The following is a 23854-nucleotide window of genomic DNA, read 5'->3' on the forward strand; positions in this document are numbered from 1 at the left end:
CATTTTCTTTACTTTACTTTATTACCTTAATTTTCTAGATATTCTTATAAGTGAGTCCAGTTTTTAAATTATTTTCCTTGTATAAGTTAGTTCATGTTAAGTTTGAAACGTATTATGAAAGTGGGACCCGCTAATGCAGTAAGTACGATAAATTTTTGAAGATTAGTAGGAATTTTACACAAAGGGATATTAATTTATAAGGTGTTAAGGGATAATTAGATGATAGCTAGATAGTTTAGCCATTGGAAGACAACAAGATGAGGATTAATTTTGGCTAAACACTTGTCACAAAATTCTTGGATCTTTGACCTTGACCAAAGACTTTCTTACCTCTTTAATAAAAACAAAATATGACCAAAATTCCTTCCTTTTTCTTCTAGTCTTGGCCGAAATTCTTGAGAGAAAAAAGGGAAAGGAAACTTCATCTTCAACCTCAAATTTCTTACTTGAATCTTGAGTTTAACCACTAATCTTGCAAACTATACCATAAAAAGTGATATTCAAGGAAGATTAAAGGCTTGAGTGGAGAGATTTTGGAGGAAGAAGCACTAAGTTTCCATCTTTCTTGGGGTTTTAAGGTATTTATGGCAAGAAACTTCTCTTTACTTCTAATACTTGCATCCTAGTGGTTTAGAGTTGAATATTGGTAGTTTTATGAGATATTTCATGGTTTGAAGTGGAGATTTGGAAATTTTCAGCTTTTAGGGGGAAATTTCAGCCCTTATATGATGCTTAAGGTTGGCCATGATTTGATAGTTTTGTCATGTGAAATATCTAGTTTTTATATGTTAGTTTGGCTTGTTTAAGGAAAAATTCCAGCTTGTATGTGAAAATTTCAACTTAGGGTTTCCAAGAATCAGCTTGAGTATGGTTGGTTTTGAGCTATAATTTTGCTATATTTGGATAGTTTTGTGGCCTTAATCAAGTGTATGTTATAACTTATGACTTGTGGTTGTGGTTGAGGTTGATTTGAGATGAAATTTGCTGTTGAGTTTGGATGGAAAAGTAAAGAAAATAAGGGGATGTGCTGTCCAACTTTTGGGACAATTTGTTTCCTTCAAGTTTGGGTTGATTTTGTGATAAACTTGCTTAAGATGCTTGGTAAACCTATAAGCTTTGCTTATGTGTTGAATTTTGGTTGAAATCGAAGGATTTTCATTAGTATTTTCCCTAATTTGCTAGCTGAAATTTTGCTTGTTGGCCAAGTGATAGCGAAGTCTATTACCTTGTTGTTGTCTAACCTTTTCATTATTGATTTTGGCCAAAACTTGTTCCAAACCTTGGTTAAGACTTTTGTGCGGGAATTTGAGTGAAAACTACGGAGATTGGGAGGTGAAAAACCTCATGATTGTATTTGTTTCATGGCTGCAAAAAATCCTGGTTTGGATGGCAGCTTTGCACCTTGCTATCTTTTAGCCTCAAAGTCTTTAGTTTGGAAGTCTTTTGGATACACTCTCGTTGACTTCACTTGCTAAAACCTTGAACAACAATTTGTATGTTGAGTTGGAGTGAATATCCTAACCTAAAGAGGTGCATTACCTTGTTTCTTTTCATTGTTTTGTTGCTAGAAATTTCAGCCATGAATTGGAATGAGGAACTCCTTGGTTGCTCATGTCCCTTGAGTCCAAATATCCTCTTTTCATTCCAAAACTATATTTACACTATTGCACTAGTAGTTACTTGGATTTTCTTTGGTTCACCTAAACTTTGAATGGTTGAACCATAATATTTTATCTTGGTTGTTCTTAGGGTTTGTTGGTGATCAAGTGCATAACCCGGAAGCGAACTTTTGACATTATTTTGCTTAAACTGGTGAGTGTTCTTTGCATGTTGTGCTTCCAATGACTATGTGAATTGTAGGGAATGTTTGTTTGAATGTTAAATGTCTTTAAATGATTGTTAAATAGATTTTCAATAGGCGAGTGTGTACTTTATCGCACTTGACCTAAGTGAACGTGAAATTTTCAATGATTAAATGATTGAATATTACTTGTGCATAAATGTAAGCCTTTTGGCTAAACTGGACCCTTACCCTTCGTTGCCAGTCGACTCGAGCCAGATGCGGATTCGGTTGGACGGCTGGTAACTCTGGGACAATGTTTGGTATACTCGAATATTACCACGAAGTCTGGTGGAGAACTAGCCAATGAGTATAATGCAATGAAATCAATGAATGAATGACAATGAACACTGAAGGAATTTTCACTGTTAAATATTTTCTAATGACAGAGGAATAAGGGAAACAGTCGGCGACTGAATTACTAAATGAATGGCTCCAAGTGAGTACGTATCCTTCCAATGAATGAATGTTTATGTCTTGAATGACTGTTTATTATTGTGCAAAGTGTTCAAATTGTTAAATGCCATACTTCCATGGTTTCTCTACCTGATTGCTTGTTTGGAAACCTCACTGAGCTTTTAGCTCATTTCATTAGTTTGTTTTCCTTATAAGAATGGAGGTTGGAGCAAGTAGGCATGAACTAGGGTGTACAACTTTCATGTACTTGTACTTTTGTAAATGAGACATATTTGGAATCTTTGGAAATGTAATCCTATGTTTTACTCTTGGATTGTAAATTAAGTTTGAATTGTTGGTTGGAAAGGAAACTTTTATGTTAATTTCAAAGCTTGAATGGTTATTTCAAAAACGTTAGTGAGGGAGTTTTAGCAAGAGTTGGGTAGGCGGTCCGCTAAACCCTTGGGTAAGCCCTAGGGGAAGGTGGGGTCGTCACAGATTCACTAGTGTGATGACAAGAATTTCACAACCAGGTGAATATTCACTTTGGTTATATTCACAAGAATTTCACAACCAGGTGAATATTCACTTTGGCGCAATCTCATGGATTTCTAAGAAGCAAATTGTGATGGATCACTCCATCATGGAAGCTAAATTTATAGCTTTGGCTACTGCATATAAAAAGGCAGAGTGATTTAGTGATTTAATATCAAGTTGTAGCCACAACCTATGCATTCGATTACTTTTTATTGTGATAGTAAGGTCACTATGTCTAGAGTCTTAAACAAGGTGTACAATAGTAAATCTAGACATATTAATCTAAAATATGAGTATATTAAACAAATGCTAAGAGATTGCATTATGATATTGTATATGTAAGAACATACAATAATTTAGCTGATCTGTTGACTAACTTTTTGCCAAGAGACTTAGTGAATAAAATATGTATTAGAAATGGAATTAAAATCATTTATCTAAAATCACTAGCAATATGAACCCTATCTTTATTCTAGCATTGCCATTAGATAATGAGGTTTAAAAAGTAACAATAGATTATTAAGTGATTGTGAGCACTAATACTTTGTGTACAAAATTACCCATTAATGTATTAAATGTGAGGTTGAATATATGATGAGTTATATTCTTAATAAAATATAATTGCTTATCTTCCATAAAATGAGACTCACTAAATAATTAGATCATTGTCTACTTGTAAAAGGTTGGGGAATGCTATGCAAGTGTTGTTAAAAAGAATTAAGAGATGGAAAGAAGAATATCGGGAGGTTGGCAAGCTCACATTCGATAATTTTAGACTTTGAATTTACTTTTCTTAATCAAACAAAGAATAGCAAAGCCAAAAGTATTCCAAATCAACTCCGTTCTAGTACTAATCCAAGATATGTTTCAACTCCATATGAAATAATATGGTGCTATTTTAAGAAGACATTGTTCTAATTTTCAAAATAGTTCTAGTTGCCTCTGAGAATGGATGAGAAGTTGGCATAACTAAAATAGATTCATTGGTCAAGATTATTTCTAGAACCATCTTGTCAACCTTTCTTCCTTTAAGGAAAAATTCAAGTTATCCCAACTAAGTATAGTAGAAGTATAATTTGATATATTTCCTATTTAAAAAAATGATTGAAGCATTGTTCAATTTGATGATAGAGAGAAGCTGGTATGAGAAAAATATTGAACCAATATACTAAAATACAAGTAAGAATGAGTTTCATTACCTATAATCTACTAGTATAGGATAAGTAATGAGCTTCCCAACTAGAAATTCTTTTATTTCTAGAATTCAATAATGATTAATAGTTCTCTATCATAAGCCTTGAACAGAGTAAGAGAGTTCAAAACCTTTTTCCAAAAATTTGTAGTTTTTAGGGATGTTGGCCTAATTTGGACTATAGTGTTTCAATAACAAATAGGAGATTTATATAGATTAGCAAACAAATCTAAAGTCATTACTAAATAAGGAGAGAATATGTTGCAATATGATTTCTTACTAGATAGTTGCCCATAAAAACAAGAAGAATCATCAACAAAGGCGAGGTGAATCACCCTAGGTCTAGGTAAAATTGATAAACCTGCATTTCTTGATTAAGAATAGTATCTTCTAAATTGTCAGAAAAATTTTGTAATAAAAGAATGAATAAATAGGAGGATATTAGATCCACTTGCCTATTGCCCCAGGCACATGCAAAGTAAATTACAAAATCAGCATACCCCCATAATTGAGAATTGCATCCCACCTATACAAACTCTAATCCATATAGGTTTTTTTTTATAGAAAATTTAGAGTAGATAATAAAGCTAAAAAGAAATCCTAATAAACTAAATTCAATGCTTTGTGAAGGTTTACTTTGTTAGCCATACAAGGCGGGTATTTCAAAATATGATAGTTGTAGATTAATTCATTGCAAAGGAGAACATTTTCACAGATGAGTCTGTCTTTTAATGAAGGCTGATTGTTTTGGATGAATAAGGTGATAAATAACCAATTGAAAATAGTTAGAAATGTTTTTAATTATGGCTCAATAAACAATATTGCAAAATAAAATTGGCCAAAATTTTTGAAAATGAAGAGAGGGAGTCAGATTTCTGCAATTGAATCTGCCTAATTTTTGTTAGTGTGTTAATAAAAATCATCTTCTTTGATTCATAATTCTATTTTATCATTAGTTGTGTTTGCAATTCATAATTTTCTAAAATGAATTGAGTTAAATTCAAAATTGAAACTTCCAAATATCAATCTCTTCAAAAGAAATTTCAAGAAGGTTTGGAGACTAAAAAAGTAGGAAGAAGACCCAGTTGGAGAGCCAAAAAATATTATAGAAAGAGTTGGCTACATGTAAAAATAGATTGTAAAAGGTTACTGATGGGAGGGGATAGCAATTTAGTTCTAATGGACAACATGGATTTCCTATCTGTATAATACTGTTGTATCTGGTTAAAAAATTGTGTTACATGCTCTATTGAAACAAAATTTATACCATTTTTCCATGAAATTTTTGGATATGATATTGTCAAGGAGAGACTTTACAAAGTGATTGCAAATACAAAAAGCAACAACACATTTAGTGTTAAAGTTGTTGAGTTGGAGAACATTGATGATATAAATGTTGTGCTACTTGATGCCTTAGCTGTTAATGTTGTTTAGCATCCTACCACTTGTAGGTACTGATGATACCAACAAAGCAACTCCTCCTACAATTATTGATGGTATTAGTGCTCATGTTGTTGAAGGTATTGATGGTGATTAGCATGTAATTGGCAATGTGCACATCCGACTTACAAATGACGAGTTTATATGTAATTTATAAATGTGTTACCACTTGATAATTGTGTATAATTTATTCCTTGATCTTTGATTATATTAAAGATGTTTAAAAATTTTGATACTTTTTACTTTTTAAAAAACATTTGATAGATAAATTTTGAATTTTTATCAGTATTTTATAAATAGTTCGTTAATATTTTTATTAAATGTCTTTTTTATTAATCTCATTGGACATTAGCTCATCAAGTTTTGTTAAAAAAAATGTTTCCAAAACTGGAGAAACTATCAAGGCGATGGTCATATGTAAGACCATCAAAAGCTCGGGATTGGATACATGTGAACTTGATTGGAGATTTAGTTTTATATTATGGTCAAACTTATATTATTGTCTTGAATTTTGTATAAGTTTTATTGTATTATTGAAAAATTGAAAACTGTGAAAATTTAAGGATTTTTATAATGTGTACATTTTATGATTTTACCTTGTTAAGCCTTAGTAAGAACCAAGCAAGTGGTCAATTCCCCTATTTTTAATAGGATCGGGTTGGATCGTTACATTACTAACTTTCATCAATGGGATATAGACACACACACATAGACAAATATGTTTCTAAATCCTATTGAAAACTCTAATAGTGTTTTCATAAGGACTAAGAAACTAGTTTCTAATACAACTCTTGTTTTGGAAGACATATTCATATTTGCAACATAAGTTTCTCAAGGTTAATTTGTCTTACAAATTAAACTTTAAGTTTTGCAAACTTATCATTCAAGTTCTTACTTGAATATCTTTTAATCTTGCATAAAAACCTCTTGATCTGTGTGACCATTAAGTTCTCAATTACATTAACAATAAGTAGAAGTTAGAATTATTAATAATAAGAACCAAACAAATTAAACTATTTTAATTTATCATTGACTAAACAAAATCAACTAACTTATAGATCAAGATTGGCTTTTAACAAAACATCAGGACCATCTAAATATAGAAAAGAGTCAAGTAGATTACATCTTCCATGCATGTATGCCATATAATTATTATCATTTAGCATGTTTATCTACATTAATCCGGAGTATGGAATATGTGCCAACTTTTATGTGATTAATGATTTTTTTTTGAATAGATATTTAAATACAACTATCTAAAATCTTTCTACTTAGTTAAGATCATTTGAGTTATATTTCAACAAGTGGCATTAATAAGATAACCCCTCTACTATTTGAGGTGGCGAATCCTTATAAATTACTCACTATCCCTCCATAACTCATGCTATACCCAATCTCTAATGTTATGGTTACCCAATTACATAGAATGATTAAGAGCATTAAAGTATAGCAATCCACATTCGAGGTATCATGATAATCTTAAGTAGTAGGATCACTTATACATACAACATATAGAGAATACATCATTCCCAATCAAATAGTTATCCATATGATATTCTCTATACACATCAATCTAGCAAATTTGATTATCTTATCAAGCACCTATATAACTAATTTTGATATCACTACATTATAGTATATGAGATCTACTACATTATAGTATATGAGATCTACTACTTCCTTCAAAAGAAAGAAATATAATATATTCTGTTTATCCATATTAATAGTATTTCGTCTGTTAATACCACGACTAGAGATTTTTAAAAATAAATTCTAGTTACATGTATCTCAATATCATAACATTTATAATTATATTTAGGGATAATTTCAGAAACCTCCCCTGAGGTTTCTGACATTTACACTCACCTCCCCTGTGGTTTGAACAATTACACTAACCTCCCCTGAGGTTACTAATCCTTTACAAATTCAGTCCAAATGATTAAAATATTGTTTTAGAGAGTGAAATTAGAATTTTGTACCTGATTTGCCCTTTGTGCTACATGTCCAATGAATGACAAAGTATTACAAATTAATTAATAATTAATAAACTTTAAGGAGCGTAGTTTATAGGCAAATACGTATTACTTATTTAAAGTACCAGCTCTTTACAGGTATTTTACTTTCAAACATTTACTTTATTACAAATATTTATTCTCAAATACAGATTTGTATTTACTCTCAAATATTTAATTTTTGTTAAATAAAAAACCTACCAGTTTTTCTTCCGTAGAAATATTAATATAACACTTTTTCAATTTTAGTTATAAATATTTATGTATTTAGCATAAATTAAATGATTCAGGATAAAATACTCATAAAGAGCTAATACTTTACTCATGTAATGGATGAAAATCATAAAAAATTAATACTTTATGAGCCATTTCTTTTTTTTAAAAATATTTAATTTATATTAAATAGATAACCTACTGATTTTCTTTTTGCGAGAATATTACTGTAACACTTTTTAATTTTTAAACCATAAACTATACTCATAAAGTTTATTGATTTAAGTTAAGGAGTGTAGTTTATTGATTTAAGTAAGGAGTGTAGTTTATAGGCAAATACACATAATCTTTAAGATATAACGTCATTAGTTGTATATAAATAATTAATGAAATATGACAAAATCCTAAACTTTAAAGCTTACATACTATACCAGATCAATCTGCTACCAATTTGCGGATGAGTTTGACATTAACTTAAGTGATAATAAAGCTTTCCTGAAACAGCACATTGATTCCTTTATAGCACAACTCATGATGGTTCTGAGGACACTGAGGACACAAATGATTCTGATAATAATGTGGACGATGATCTTGATAAGGAGGAGGAGGACAACTCTAGTAATGAGAATGATTTTGGTCCTCCATTTGTGGAGGCTGAAGAAGAAGATCAAATTGAAGAAGCATTGATCATGACATGATTGTAGCAAGGCTCTTTGAAAAACTTCAAACTTCAAACTTGGCCACTTTCACTCCTAGATCTATGTACCACCAACTTGTAGCTGAGTTTGGTGTAAATTTGGATGATCAGAAAGCTTTCCTGATGATGTACATTGATTTTTTTATAGCACAACTCAATGACAATGATGGTTGCGAGAAGAATGAACTAACGATTCTGATAATTCTAATTCTAATGGTTTTGAGGAGCATGATGATCCTGAGGATTTTGATAATTATGGTGGTTTTAAGGTGAATGATGATCCTGAGCATTTTGATAATGATGAGAATAATGGTAATCTGATCAGGATTCTAACTTGGATGGGCCCAAACGTAGAGTGAGGTCTTTTGAAAACTAGTTTGGTTGGCTACAATATTTCTTCATTCTTTTGCTTTTCTTTTGAGTTTTATCCTCCTGTTATGCTCATTTGATTAAGTGTAGGCTTTTGGTAGCCAATCAAACTAAAACTATTATGCCTAAATTATTGTTGAGAAAAATTTTATGAGAACTTTTAAGCGCTGGTTTTAGGAAATATAGAATGGGTCAAAAAAAAGCTATGGGACTAAAGTTGCAATTCAAAAAAATTATCTTTTCGGTTTGGCCAAAAAGTGCTGGCATAAACCGCTTTACTGGCCAGCTAGTGGTGGTGGCTAGTGGCTTTAGATTGCCTTCCCAACTGTTTTTAGCATACACATCAATGCCCACAAATTAAAACAATAATAAGTTCATGGGAAAAAAAATCTAGTTTTCCTTGATTCAATTTCAGTTTATGCATATTTACAAACATCTTAGAAGCATTTACAAAATCACAAGTTTCATGTTTTGATTAAACATGTGCAGATATAAAGTTTCTCATATCAATAGTATAGATTCACAATAAATTTGACAAGATTGGATTCAATATTTCAACAAGCCCCCCCAAAATTTTGACATATACATATGCCTAAAGAATAAACATGCATTTTCATATATTTTAGCTTTGATCTTTTCCAACAAGATTGGCCGGCAAAGAAAAATATTTTAAGTATCGAACTCTTTTGGCTATTTTTTGGGAAATGTTATGTTATGAAAGAAAAGAAAAAAAGAAAAAAAAGAAGAGAATATAGTTTAATGTTGCTTGAGATTTCGGGAAAGAAATGGAAGGATTTTAAATATATACATCATTAAAATTTTATTTAATATATGTCTAAGGATAGAAATGGCATTTAGAAAAATTCTACAAAGCCTTTTTCACCTTTCCTTCGTTTTGTGCCCAAATTTGGGTGGAAAATTTTTTCCCTCTATAGCTGCATAATATATCCCACTTAATCTTTTGGTAAACCAACTCTCTCTCATTTTTCTCTGCTTTCCCCATCAAACATTGGCTCCCAAACAAACACTTAGCACAATCAAGATTTTCTAGAGACGAGATTGTTGAAGGACAAAGACCAAGAATGTTGGAAGTTCTTTTTTTTCGGTTTTACATTTAAATTGCAATTTTGAAAGTTTTTAGAAGAATGAGAAATTGTAGCATAATTTGAGATATAATATATGTCGAACAAAAACTGTAAATTGGATATAAATTAATTTAATATTTTTGAAAAATCAATAAATGAAAAATATATTAAAAGCAACAAATTCAATTGACCATTTTCGCTCTCCTAAAATGTATTTCTAATTGAAGAGAGTTGATAGGTCATTTGAATAAATAGGTTGCACCCATTTTTGTATCCACTCTCTTCTTTAATCATTATTATTTCTTTCTCTTCTAATAACTTTTATGGTTTTTAATAAAATTTAATTATTTGTTATTATGATCCCTCTCTCTTCTAAAAACTTTTGATCTTTGTAATAAATTTTTACGCATGTGTCCATATGAAGTAACTTTAATTAGTTTGATCTCAATTGTTATATCGATAAATTCATTATTACTACTGGAAATTAAATGTTTATTCATGAAAAATAAATTATTACATCTATTGCATTTAATTGAACGCAAATATGTAATTTAGGCTAATAATCACTGTGAAAGTTAATAATCATCTCATAAAATATTATCATATCAAATATGTTGTATAGAAGTTATTAAAAATTGGTATGGTAGCTGAACACCTAGATTATATTGATTTTCTAAAATAAAAATTAATGAATATGAAAGAATGTTTTTGACGTCTTTTTTATGGAATTACTCAAACAAGTTAATAACTGATATAAAAAAAAAGGTTCTTATGCACAGGATAAAATACTAGTTTTATATGATCCTTTTTCTTAAATGTTTCTTTATTTCTTATCCAATAAAGTTGCATGGTACTTTGGAATTAAGTTATTGCTGTAAAGTATTCGAGAATATTATTAGTCTGGTGCACTTGAACTACGAACAATGGAAATGCAGCTTCTACGTCCATTACCTAATGATGGTTTTCTGATAGCCCTATATGCATACATTGAGCAAAAAATGAGTACTTCGATAATAAACTCCACCTTCTTTCCAACTCAACCTGCAAATCTTCATATCTCAATTCGGAGCAAAACAAAAGTAAACAACCAAAAAAAAGGAGGGAAAATTTGTGACATAGTAAAAGGAAATGTGGAAATTCAAACTGAGAATAAAAGTTTGATGAAACTCAAATACGGGGAGTCTGTCACAGTGCATCAATGCTTTAAATAAATGACTAGCAAGTGAAATGATAAATGGACCAAGAAAGCATAATTGCTAGTGGTGAACACAAGATGGGCATCCGCCGCGTGCACCATTTGGCGGATTTGACCTGCACTTTATAAGTCAATCATTTTTTGATCCTTATCTATTTTGCATATCAACGTGTACCCGATTGACAGACACTCGTTGAAAGAGAGTCGAGTCAACAAGCACCCACCCCATTTCGCCCAATTCATCATTTGTTTTTTTTTAAATAATTTATATTAATTTAATTTTATATTTTACATATTCATCTAAGACTCAATATAATTTTTTTTTCTAAAAAAAAGTCTCCTACCGAAAAACAAGTGTACAAAGAGTACAACAAAAGGAAAAATGTTAAAATAATTCAAAAATAAGTAATTAAACTCTTTCCTAAAAAATATTAAATTATGACCTCTATAAATGAATTTATAGACAAACTATAATCTCTCATGTTTGTAGTGTAATTTGTTCGATGAAATTAGTTAATTAGTTCTAAAAATATTATTTTATAGTATGTGTATAAAAATGAAAAAATTATATATATATATATATATATATATATATATATATCATTTGACCAGATCAGGTACCTACAAGTTCTAAATCCCCTAACTCTAACCCACACCACATATAAGCGGACACCCAATCCTATTTTGATCCAGTCAAATAATATGGATCGGCTACCCTATTTTCGGATCGGATCAGATATTGTAAGTTTTCAGACTGGTGGGTATTTTTACCTACTGCTGCTATTATTTACTGGCTCATATAATGATCAAAAGCCTACAAATCTTTTGTTTAAAACGTTGAAACCAGAAAGAAGTTGGATAATGGAAAATTTGTTGCTGCTCCATTTCTCAAAGTTCTCGATTACGTAATCAAATTCCTTAAATCTCATGTCACCACACCTAAATCCCTGCAACCTGCAAAATTTCCGTGGCCAAATCACTTGCTGTTACAATGAAGACATAAAATGCCATAAGCAAAATAATAAGGGTTCTTTAACAATGATATTAGAGAAAATCTTGCTGAATATTATGCTATTGTAGTACATAGGCACTTTTTTTACAGATATATATATATTTATATATATGTAAAAGGTATATATCAATGCAATCACAGTGTATTCATATGACTACCTAAATGTAAAAGGTAAGCAATCCAAACTGGCAATCATTTTAGCACGACAACTAGATGAGTCATCTAACAACCTCATGTGCAACCATGAAACTATCCAATTGGGGATCACTATTGGTTTAGTTGACTTAATTCTTACATTGACAAATATGAAAACACAAAAGAAATCAGAAGTTACATTTAAAGAAAGAAGGAAAAGCCCAAATATTCGTCATTCAAGGAAGCATATACCTTTTTCTTTTTCAAAGACAAAAGTCATAGTCACACGCTCTTGTTAGGAATATTTGCTTTTTGGCAAGATCAAGGCAACCCTTTGTCAAGATTCAAGTTTGAGTACAAGATAGAACCTAGCAATAGCTTTATTTTTAACGTTTTAGTTTCTCAATATAAAATTTCAAGAACAAGAAGGGAAGTGTCTTGATTTGATTTTTGCCAGGTGAGATGCATTAACGAAGTCTCACCAAGAGGGGATTTGTCTATTGTATGGAAAGTCACTATAAGGGGTTTCGACCAAAGCTCAAAATAGAGAAAAAAAAAATAAAAATCAACAGGTTGGAAAGACCACAGGCCTTTCTTGCATCCTCAACGTGCCTACTTGAATTAGTAACAAAGCTATGATTCAGATTTACAATTACCAAAGTTACAAATAAAGACATATGTTTACCAACATTATACATAAAAATCTCGTAATTTTGGAGGAAGAATAATAAAGAACTAAGCTGTTTTGCAGAACTATGGAACTGTTATGAAGATGAACTAAGTATTGACGTAGGGAGAAAGAGCAGACTGGGTATGGCGTCCGTAGTCTGTAGGGTTTTACAAACGATCTTCTTCTTCTTTTTTTTTTTGGGTGAATATAAGCAAGGAGCTTAGAATAAGACTGCTAATTGAAAGAGTTTTATATGGGGTTGGCATTTGTGACTATGAAGTAATTGGAAGAAGGTTGCTCTGGTAGATTAAGCTAATTAATTAAGTGTCACAATTTTGTTAATCGTCGTTTATACTGACAATGTATAAAAAAAAAATTATCCAAACTATACTCACGAAGAAGCTCTTGATCTTCATAAGTTAGAAAATAATTCAAGAAGCTCTTATAAATCATACATGTCTAATGGAGGACCAGTTCCATATTTGTTTTTCTTAACTGCAGAAGGGGAAAGAAGTCTCCGACAGAATTGAAAGTACTTGTAACCAACTTCTTCTAGAGGGGTTAGCCACCACTTGAATTGTGGGGTGGAAGATCAAAGGTTTAAACCTTACCTCCTATCAATGTGTCACTATATATGTAATTTCTTCTAAATCCATATGAGTGCGTGATGCTCTCATCTGATCAAATGGTAATTCAAGGAATTCTTCTAAATCCATATCCATATGAGTGCGTAATGCTCTCATCTGATCAAATAGTAATTCAGTCCTTGTCGATTTTCTCAATTCGATTGGACCACCCCTCTTAGAGTAGGTTAGAGAGTAGGTTAGAGTAAGAGGAGGAGTAGTCGTAGACTAAGTTAAATATGCTTTTACGACAAAAAAAAAAAAAGAATTGAAAGTGCTTGTTAATTGCCCCCTTATCTTTGCCTAGAAAAGTCATTCTCAGACACCAATCATGTTTTTACACCCCGTACTAATATTTATCCCACCATGGAAAGCCGAACAGAGTGGACAACTGATAAATAACTCATTTCATTTATCCTTCTTTCTTGGATCTTCAATTTTCATGATAGTTTAGTAAATAAAAAATAAAAAAAAAGCAAAGGCTTTTTTTATTCTTTTTACAAATAACAAGGATCTTTTCATCAAAATTTGAAGACCTGCACAATTCGCAGCAATCACAAGCATTAGACACAGCAAATGGAAGAATCTTCTTCCAAGCCAGAAAATTAACCCCAAAAAAAAAAGTTAAACTTCAAAGAAGAATTTACAGTGGATTCATATCAAATTTATATGAATCTTGGATTGTTTATCATTCTGTGGCAAACTCGTCTAGTGGGGGGTTTGGGGCGGGAAGGCAAGACTTGGGCAACTATAGGCTACAAATAACAACACTGGCAATGTTACCCTGAACTGCTGAAGTTTAAAAGGAATAGCATGTTCTTCAGGGATCCCAAGCTCAGGTTTGCTAGCCAACTTGCAACCTACAAAGCATATGGGCAAAATGTCACCCTATACAGAAGCTAAATAACCAAGTACTAGGCTACTATCATTGCCCTTATAGCCTTCACAGGTGGTTTCCTGATCCCTCATTTAGATGCTTTTCTTTGCCCCCAACTTGGCACAGGAATTTCATGGGGCTCTTATGTTTCTAATCCTTCCAGTCGTCTTCTTTGAATAATTTCATGGTACATGGGATGAAATCTAATCTGGAAAGCTTTGTATGAAAAATATGGTAAGAGAGCAGATACCACAATAAGCAGGCTTGCCATCCAGTAGAATGGGCTCGGAGCACAGGTTTCCACTAAAACCCGGTATGCAGTCGTGGATAGTATAGGAGATATAGTACCATAGATTACCAAGAACAAGTACCATAGAGCAATACTGCCCCAGATGAAGAAATGTTGCATCCAAGTGAAGTAATTGATAGATAACGCCATTTGGCAATTAACAGTCCAAACGACACAAGTGTACATTAGCACTCCCAGGATTTCATAATCAACAACTTTACCATCCTTGCGGAAAGACTGCTCCTTGATACAATTTGTTGCAAGAAAGAAGATGATCATTGAGCACATAAACCCGTTGAACATCCAGCCAAGGATGTGTTGCCAACTAAAGAGAATATTCTGCACTCCTTCTTGGTATAGCAAAGGATACTGTAAAGCAATAAATAAAGTAATGAATTGTTGCAACTATGTCTTCCCCGACACTCGGACCATGCTTCAAGCAATGAAAATAGTTCCAGCAAATTAATATTGCACTTCATTTAGGGAAGTTATATCTTCCCAGATTTATTACTCATCTTTCACCATGAAAAACTCTTTTGCAAATTAAGTCTAGAGCCAGAAAGAGAATGTGAAGTATGTAGAAACCCCAACTTCCAGAAATGCAAAGCTGGTTAAATTGACAGTCAGATATCTTCCGGGCATGACAGAATAACAGGGGTATACTACATACCAGCAAAGAATAGCAGCAACTATCTATTTTCAGAAAATTATAACCACTCTCTCTCTCTCAGTCTCTGTGTATGGTCCTACCATATTGATTAAGGCAACTAAATCTCCAACCACTTATCATACCAAAGTATCCTGTGGAGCTTATATTGGACCAAAAGATGCCTTTGCTTCTCAGTGTCTTGACTTATCTTATCAATTGCTTTCAGCAAAGGCATAGTTAAAGACTCAATAAGCTCAACTGGTATCATCACAGACTGTGTTAACTCAATTTAGTTATGTTTGTGTGACATTTCACTTCCATGCATCTGGTTGAAAAACCATTGAGCCTTTGGGTTTGCCCAGAAAATTTTGGTAAATACCTTGAGACAAAACCGTGCTGAGACATCTTGATCAAAGACTCCCAGAGCTATGACAGGAAGTGAAGTGAAGAATACGTTATACAATGACATATACCAGTCGTTGTATGCAGGTTTTCCAGAGAAAGAAGCATATGCCTCGAACCAAAATAAGGTGAAACCAAATGTGATGTTCTTATAGAAGAAATAGCATATCTGCATTTATCCAAAAAAAAAAAAAAGAATTAGGACAAAATAGTAAAAGAATGATGTGAGCATAGAGAAGTAACATTTTAACTCTTTTCCAAGCTAATGAACTTACTCTTGCCAAGCTCACTAACTCTCGACAGTGACATACCAAAGGAGGATATGGGCCTTGCATATGAAGAAAAAAATATTTTCTTCCTCGAAAATCTATTTGATTAAGCAAGCAAAAACACCCTAGCAAGTCATTCAGATCACATAGGAGTATATTTTTACCATCATTGATATCCTCCTGTAGCACCAGTGGCCATGAACCAGCAATAGCCGCTCAAGAAAGCGAAATTGAGCAATTGCAACATCGCTTGACATCACAGCCTACAAAAGATGCTCAACTATCAGACAATTATCTTCTTATTTTAGAACAACAATTATGACAAGAGAATGCCTTCATGCTGACAATCTAACAGGTACAAGGAAGATAAATAATGCTGACAAGAAAGCAAATATAGAGTTCATCATATCAACTTTGATGCACCCATCTATCTTATGACTGCCTGCAATCTGAGTGACTGAACATAGAAAAGAGAAAAATGTTAAACATTTGCACTAGTGTTTCCAAACTAGATAAACCTTATCATCCTCATCAATAATGAAGCTAAAAAGAAAATTAAGAAAATTTAAAGCACATCTTCACCAATACTGGGATACGAAATCAGACCTCTATATTATTTGTAAGAGCAAGACATGAACGAATCCATATGAACTCATTGACAGAATACATAGTATGCAAAGTTTATAGTTACTATAATCTCATTATTAACCCTAGTTTTCCTATATATTGAGTCTGTCAAAAATCTTCACACACCATTTCTCAGCTTTAAATACACTCATGAACCACAAAAAGGTGGATATCCATGGCAATAAAATTTAGTCAATGATTAATCAACACAAACTATACCCTCTAAAGGACACATTAGATTCAACATGTGTGTAGCACTGTGCCAAAAATTCTCTCTTTTATATTCCCCAAGGAAGAAAATGACACCCAAAGGAGCAGCAGAAGGGAAGATGATGACAAAGGAGGAGGAGAAACTAAAGGAATAAAGGTAACCTGCATGCCTTCAACCCCGCTAATACCAACACCAATATCAGCTTCTTGAAGCATGCCTACATCATTTGCACCATCTCCAATTGCTAATGTCGTTCTATTTTTCCCCTTTTTGACCAACCTTGTTACCTGCATATCACCAATATTTTAATCAGAAAAATTGGACACCAGAACATATCTGCAACTACAACCATTATCCTGAAAAACCAAGAAACTGTTGGTTTCAACAGAAACTGTCAAATCCCTCAACAAAATAAACAGAAGACATTCAGAATCTTGACAAACAAACGTGATCAAAGTACTTACAAGAGCCTTTTGCTTCGGGGTGGAGCGACAGCATATGACAGATGCACACTTCATTGCAAGCTCTAAAAATGAGTTCTCCAGATTCTTATCGAGGGCAAAGGCAAGTGACTTTCCATCGATTATCAAAGCAAATGAAACAGAACTTTCTTTAGCTGAGCTGAGTTCTGATAATCCTTCTTTTATTTGCTTAGTTATGCTTGAAATTGAAGCCTTTGAAAATTGACCTTGTTAGAGCGTGTACCAGAAATCATACGTTGAAATAGAACCCAAAATGTTGTACCTTTGCAATAGCTTCTTTGTCGCCCTTGTTTTCCATATCATTTACAGCAGGAGAATCTAGCGTAATCATAATCTGTTTCATGCCCTGCCTCAATAAGCTACATGCATACCTGCAGGAGGTATGGAAGAATTATTTTCAAATTATGCATGATTCAGCTTAGCCATAAAAAAGGAGAAAAAGAGGTTTCAAGGGAACACTTGATAATGGTACCCAATATTGATTGCTGTCTCCATCTTATCACCAGTTAAGACCCAAATCCTTATGCCAGCATTTGCAAGTTTCTCAATGCATTCAGGAACCTTTACAAAAGAGGATAATATTGTGTCATATTTAATTATGGGACAAGGCCAGAGCCCAGGTGATCTCTCCAACTACTAAGATCTATTGAAAGTTCATTCATTCCACTAGAATATGATCCATTACAAATACAAAGTTGCAGAATATGCTTGTTCATACTATTCCTAGGTTATAAGTAAGCAATTGAATATTTACCCCTTTTTGAAGTTTGTCCTCAACAGCTGTTGCACCAAGGAGAATTAAGTCTCTTTCAATTTTATCAGCAACAGCATCCACCAATGCATCACGGTCTGCAGTCACTGAAGTCTGTGCCTTCAGAAACTCCTCTTCCCATGACATGAACTCTTCTTCACTAAGCTCACGATATGCAATTATTAAAGTCCTCAAACCAGCCTCAGCATACATTTTTACATGAGTTAATGTGGCATCTTTAAAAGACTGAGCTTCTTTAGAGAGCCTTTCATATATCACACTTGATAGGAAAAAACAAAAACAAAAACAAGGACAAAGCAGAGCGTTGGATTAGTTACTGCTAAATTCTGTAGGTTATTCACTACATGTCATGGTGGGTCACCTGTCAGCGCCCTTGCAAAGGAGCAACAGCTGGTTCTCAGGATTTCTCACAATAACTGACATTCTTTTCCTGGCACTACTGAACTCTAAGACATGAAGAAGCTTGTAGGATCTGAAAATGGAAAACATTCACTCAGGTTACTTGTCTATAGACAAAAAATAGCTCAAGCATTCTGTAATCAGTTGGAGCTTTTTCAGTTTCTGCTAGAAGACCTAAAACCACTTCTTACAACGAGTTGCAACTCGCTCTCTGCTTCTCCATTTAGTTGCTTGATAGGAATGGAACATTTCATAATCATAGAGAATGGAACATTTCATAATGACAGAGAACATACTAATCCAGTGTCAGCATGTAAATAATGAAAGTCTGTCCCAGATGATTATGATTTACAGCAAGTTCAATTACTGAAGAGACAAATACCAACAAGAAGGTCAGTGGTTCACCATCTATATTCATCAATTCAGAACCACACTGATTAAATGTAATCTGTACAAGCACAAACATTACACAGATTACAATGCAGAGACAAAGTAATGCTGCTAGCTTAAGGAAATGCCCATAATCCACACACAAAGGCTGTCCAGAAACAGCTGAGCGCAAATAGCAGCTGTAGATCTACTAGGACTATTACCAGAATGAATGAATTTGATCTGCAAAACTTTTAGTTTAGCAAAACATCAAAGACTTTGGGACCAAAAACTTTTACCTGTCAACTGATTTCCCGCTTTCACGGTCCAGTTCATGCAGTGAGATACTTGTTTGAGTTCTTTCATAGAATTCAAAACCAAGTTCCCTAGCAGCAATTACAAAGGCGGCTTCATCTGGGGATTCAGCTTCATAAGAAATTTCACCTGTTTCCTGATTGACATCAGGAATGGCAGTATGACAGAGAGCTAGGACTCTGAAGAATTTCTGTATAACATTGGAATGAGTTTGCTTAACCCATTGACCATTCATAATCCGTTCATCTTGGAAGTTAAAGCCTTTAATTGATCTGCTTGTGTCCACAAGCTCAGCATTAGACCCTTCTGCATCTAAGGAAGTATCACCAACTTCAGGAGGCCCTCCCCCTTTTTTCTTTGCTAAAGCCCTCTCTACTTCCGTCAAGCCACGACCATAGGCAATGCCTGCTATAGAACACTTAACAAACTCCATGGAGTTACATGTCAAAGTACCTGTTTTGTCAGAAAGGATGGTATCAACTTGACCAAGTTCCTCATTCAAATTAGATGTCCGTGCACGAGCTGGCTTATCTGTTTCCTCAAAATACATATCCTGATCTTGATTAATAAATATGGTCTGCAGAACTTTTACAACTTCAATAGACACATACAACGATATTGGGATCAAATATTGATACAGCATAAGATCTGTCAAGAAATGAAAAAATGCAGCAAGTGAAGCTCTTCTGGGATCATAAAACACAGTTGCATTGCCTGGTCCTAGATACCACCTTGTTAATTTTCCATCATGGATATCATTTTTGGTCTCAATCCCAAAAAATACAGAACCAACAGAAGACATCACAATCAAGGTACTGAAAAGGATGTAGATTATCTTGTCCATTTTCCTCTCAATCTTACTCCTCTTGGAAGGAGGGTCTGTAGTATTTTGCATAACTTTTGTGTCATGACCCGTAAAAATCACCACACCATAGATATAATCAGTATTTTGGAGTTTAGAATCTCTCAAAAGAATTTGTTGCACAGAAAGGGGATACTGGCGACCATGGCACAAAGTTCCAACAAATGCATAAAGATCATCATTTGGGTCTTCACACTTGATCACTGCTTTGAAATTCTGAAATGAACTCTCATCATGGATGGAGGCTGTGACATCTAAGGCATGCTTCACCTTCAGATTGGTTTCTCCATCAAGATTTGATGTCTCAACATAACAAATCCCATCTTCATAGCTTGATGAGACAAGAAAAAGATCAGCAGGAAAATATTCATCCTTGTAGACCTTAACAAGATCACCAACTCGTAAATTCTTCCACCTGGTTTCTTCAAAAGTTTGGTTTCTACCATACACTTGAACCTTCCTATTATTTGCCTCAATATCCTGAAAAAATGTGTGCTAATTCATTTAATCATGGACTCAAAGAAGGAATTAACTTGGATAAACTTAACTATCCAAAAGCAAGAAGCATTATATGCATCCCTAACCCCAGCATTAATCAGGAAGGATTTTAGTCCCCACTTTCTAACTTGCACAAAAAAATATTACTAGTATATGACAATAGATAAGGGATTTTAGACTTATGTTGATAAGACACTTGATTCTTAAGAAACTAAACTGCTCTACTGTATCTTCTGTAGAGCAGATACACAGAAAAAAAAATGAAGTACAGACCAATAAATAACAGTACTAATTGATCACCAAGGAACCCCAATAACATTAACATGAGTTTAACATAATTCTGGAACCAGGAAAGGGATAAACAAATTTCCTATGTTTGGTCTTGACCACCATAAATTTAGACTGTCTTTCTCATCTACTTGGACTCTTTGCTCTGGCATCATACACCTAAAATCTCGACAAAAACCGCATTCTTCACTAAAATTGAGACACAAGTTGCAGCTTAATCTTTTCATATTTTCCACAGAAATTTAAAGGGCTAGTCATAGACGAAATGCAGAACTAACAGCAAGTAAAATCTGCCATCCAATGGGATAAAAAAACCACAATTTCAAAAATTGAAGTCAAACTTACCTGTTTCCTACGCCTCCAATCTTCCACACCCTCCTTGGCCATGGTTGCTCCAATCACCACCAAAAGAGGAGCAAGAATACTAGTAGCACCAAATGGGGCCAAGGGACTAAAAGAAACACAAGCCACTACAAGAAAGTATATATTGGCCACTCTCCTAAATTGCTCAAACAATGACTTGGGTATGAAATTCAGAGCTGTGTACTTGGTGGTCGAAACATAATTATCCCTGTACCTCAGCTGAAGCTGTTCAAGGTTGTCTGGATCATTACAGTGCACACTTCTTGAGAAACCTCTCTGCCCAATTTGACTATGCTCATCCTTCAACGAAGACCGACAGCATGTGAAGTTGTAGAGCTTGGTGAAATGTACTTTACTCTTCTTCCCCCTCCTCCTCCCTGTCCCAACAGCCATTTTTCTGAGTCACACTACTGTTTCTTCTGCTACTTTTTGGTCTCTGGGATGATAATTCTTGGCCAGTCCGAAGAAACTCCAAAACCAAGTATACTAAGCTTCAGAATCGAGGCAAATTTACTCGCCAGCGCGACACATGGTAGTGCTTTATGATACACATGTAACACGCGTCATACCATCATGTGTCAAGTTATAATTTTTTAAATTATAATAATGGAAAAGGGAGATTCTACTGTTCTTATTTTAGTATCATATTTTTGAATTATTAAATTGGCGGATGGTGAAATATGAGCTTTTTGAACTTTAAATTGTAGTATTAATTTTAATTATGTAAAATTTGAACCTCTATTATCACTAAAAGGAGATGACTATTGGAGGAATTGTTGGGACTATAGAATTTTTCAATAGGATTGAATTGGGCAATGTCAAAAGTCAAACTCCAATTGAGATTATAACATCATAATAGAGTCTTAGGTGCATTTGATAAAATTGAAGTTTAAAAATTGAAATTTGAAATTTCAATCCATCAAATTAGTGAGTTTCAAATCTTAATATTTTCGGATACGTTTAATAACTAAAATATTGAACATTTAAATTAATTAAGTGACACTGAATTTTCTAGACAAAACTTACTATCATAAATAAGTGATAAATTATTCATTTATCACTTAATGAAATATACATTCAAATGTATCAAATTTAGAGTGTATTTAATAAAATTGAAGTCTGAAGTCTGAATTCATTAAGTTATTGAATTATTAAGTATCAAATCTAATACATTTGAGTGCATATTATATTCAGTGATAAAGTGAATAGCTTATCACTTAATTTTGGAAGCAAGTTTTGTCTAAGAAATTCAGTGCCACTTAATTAATTCAAATGTTCAAATTTTTGAGTATCAAACAATCTAAATAAATTAAGATCTGAATCCATTGAATTTAAGTACTGAATTGAATTATCAAACAGAACTTTAGTACTTAACAATTTAATAATTTAATGGATTCAAAATTTAGATTTCAGTTTTGTCAAACACACCCTAAATATTATACATTTAAGTGCATATTACATTAATTAATAAGTGAATGGTTGATACTTATGTTTTGGAGCAAGTTTTGTATGGAAAGCTCAATATTACTTAATTAATTTAGATGTCCTATTTTTATTATTAAATATGTCTAAATATCTTAAAATCTGAATAAATTAAATTATCAAATAATGTGCCATATTTGGTCGTGTCGAAAATCTATTGTCATTGAGGCACGTTGGCACCGACAATTAGAGAATACCAGTCTTGCCTCTAGACAACAAATTATCCTTCTGGGTACGTACTTTTTAACCTTAAATACTAGTTTTTTTTTTTAAATACTAGTTGATTGTGTCTAAAAATACCTTTTTATGTATCGATCTTGTACTTTTCGATACTTATCCATTAGTTTCGGGTGTCGGTAGAAGGTGCTATAAAAGTACCCTTTTGGGTACTTAAGAATTTGCAGTAGTAATAATAATCGGACTTGTGAATTTCCAAAATTAACCATGCTCTGTTTTTAAATATACCATATAAACCCACTACGTAAACTTTAAAATCTGCAAAAGTTAATACTTTACTTTGATCTCAAGTTCCAGAAGTCTCTTCCTTCCTGCTTCAACCATTGTTCACGTAGGCAATGAGCTGTATTGTCACACAAGAGCTTTTTCTTTAAATTTTGAAAAGAACAAAAAGTATGAAAATATAGAGTATGCTAAATGGAACTAAGTTCCACTTGGAATTGCAATAACTTATAAAGATATACTTCTGATACAAATATTTTTAATAAAAGTATTTTTGAATTATAAAAAATTGGCCTCTTTAACTTATATGAAATTAGTTACCAAATATCCTATGAATACTTAAAAGTGTTTTTTTTTGTGTAAACGCACTGTAATTTCAAACGGAACTTATGGAGAAATACGCGTTTAAATTGAGAGAGAGAGGGAAGTGGAACGTGATATGTTTTTCTAGTTGGCTACTTAACTTTACGGTCTCCACAAGCAAAGCAAATAATTTAGAAAGTGATGATTTCCCTTTCCGCTTTTGGTCTACACAAGTGAGCCAACAACTAAAGATAATCTTGGCTCCCTCTTAATCTTAGCCATTTAAGTCAAAAACATATTAAAATGCATTTAATAAGTATTGTGAAAGTTAATCATCAAAGATACGACACTTCATACAAAATTTAACGCCTTTTTATAAAGGATCTACCTATCGAATGCCTATTGGATACTCGTTAAAATGTAGTTTAGATGTCAACTTTTTTTAGAGATAAATTTAATTAAAAGAAGTGTATAAATGCGAGGAAAGATAATAATTGTTAATATATGTATTCACGTGATAGA

The 23854-nt window shown here is 32.9% G+C and overlaps 1 protein-coding gene across 2 annotated transcripts; it reads right to left on the reverse strand.

The window, feature by feature from the left end:
- Nucleotides 1-13969: 13969 nt before the first annotated feature.
- LOC113778657 (probable phospholipid-transporting ATPase 8) lies at nt 13970-21564 on the reverse strand. 2 transcript variants are annotated; one of them, XM_027324133.1, is made up of 11 exons: nt 21071-21564; nt 19062-20419; nt 18356-18466; nt 17977-18253; nt 17695-17783; nt 17485-17593; nt 17205-17312; nt 16902-17027; nt 16067-16165; nt 15611-15802; nt 13970-14951 (listed from the first exon to the last, which is right to left on the reverse strand). In XM_027324133.1, exons 1-11 carry the CDS (start codon nt 21479-21481, stop codon nt 14436-14438), a joined length of 3396 nt encoding a protein of 1131 aa, XP_027179934.1. In that variant the 5' UTR covers nt 21482-21564; the 3' UTR covers nt 13970-14435. The 2 variants fall into 2 exon arrangements, with proteins under 2 accessions (XP_027179934.1, XP_027179933.1); XM_027324132.1 differs by having other exon boundaries at nt 13971-14951; nt 17205-17414.
- Between the last annotated feature and the right edge of the window lie 2290 nt (nt 21565-23854).

Source organism: Coffea eugenioides, chromosome 7 (assembly GCF_003713205.1).
Source record: "Coffea eugenioides isolate CCC68of chromosome 7, Ceug_1.0, whole genome shotgun sequence".
Classification (NCBI taxonomy): domain Eukaryota; kingdom Viridiplantae; phylum Streptophyta; class Magnoliopsida; order Gentianales; family Rubiaceae; genus Coffea; species Coffea eugenioides.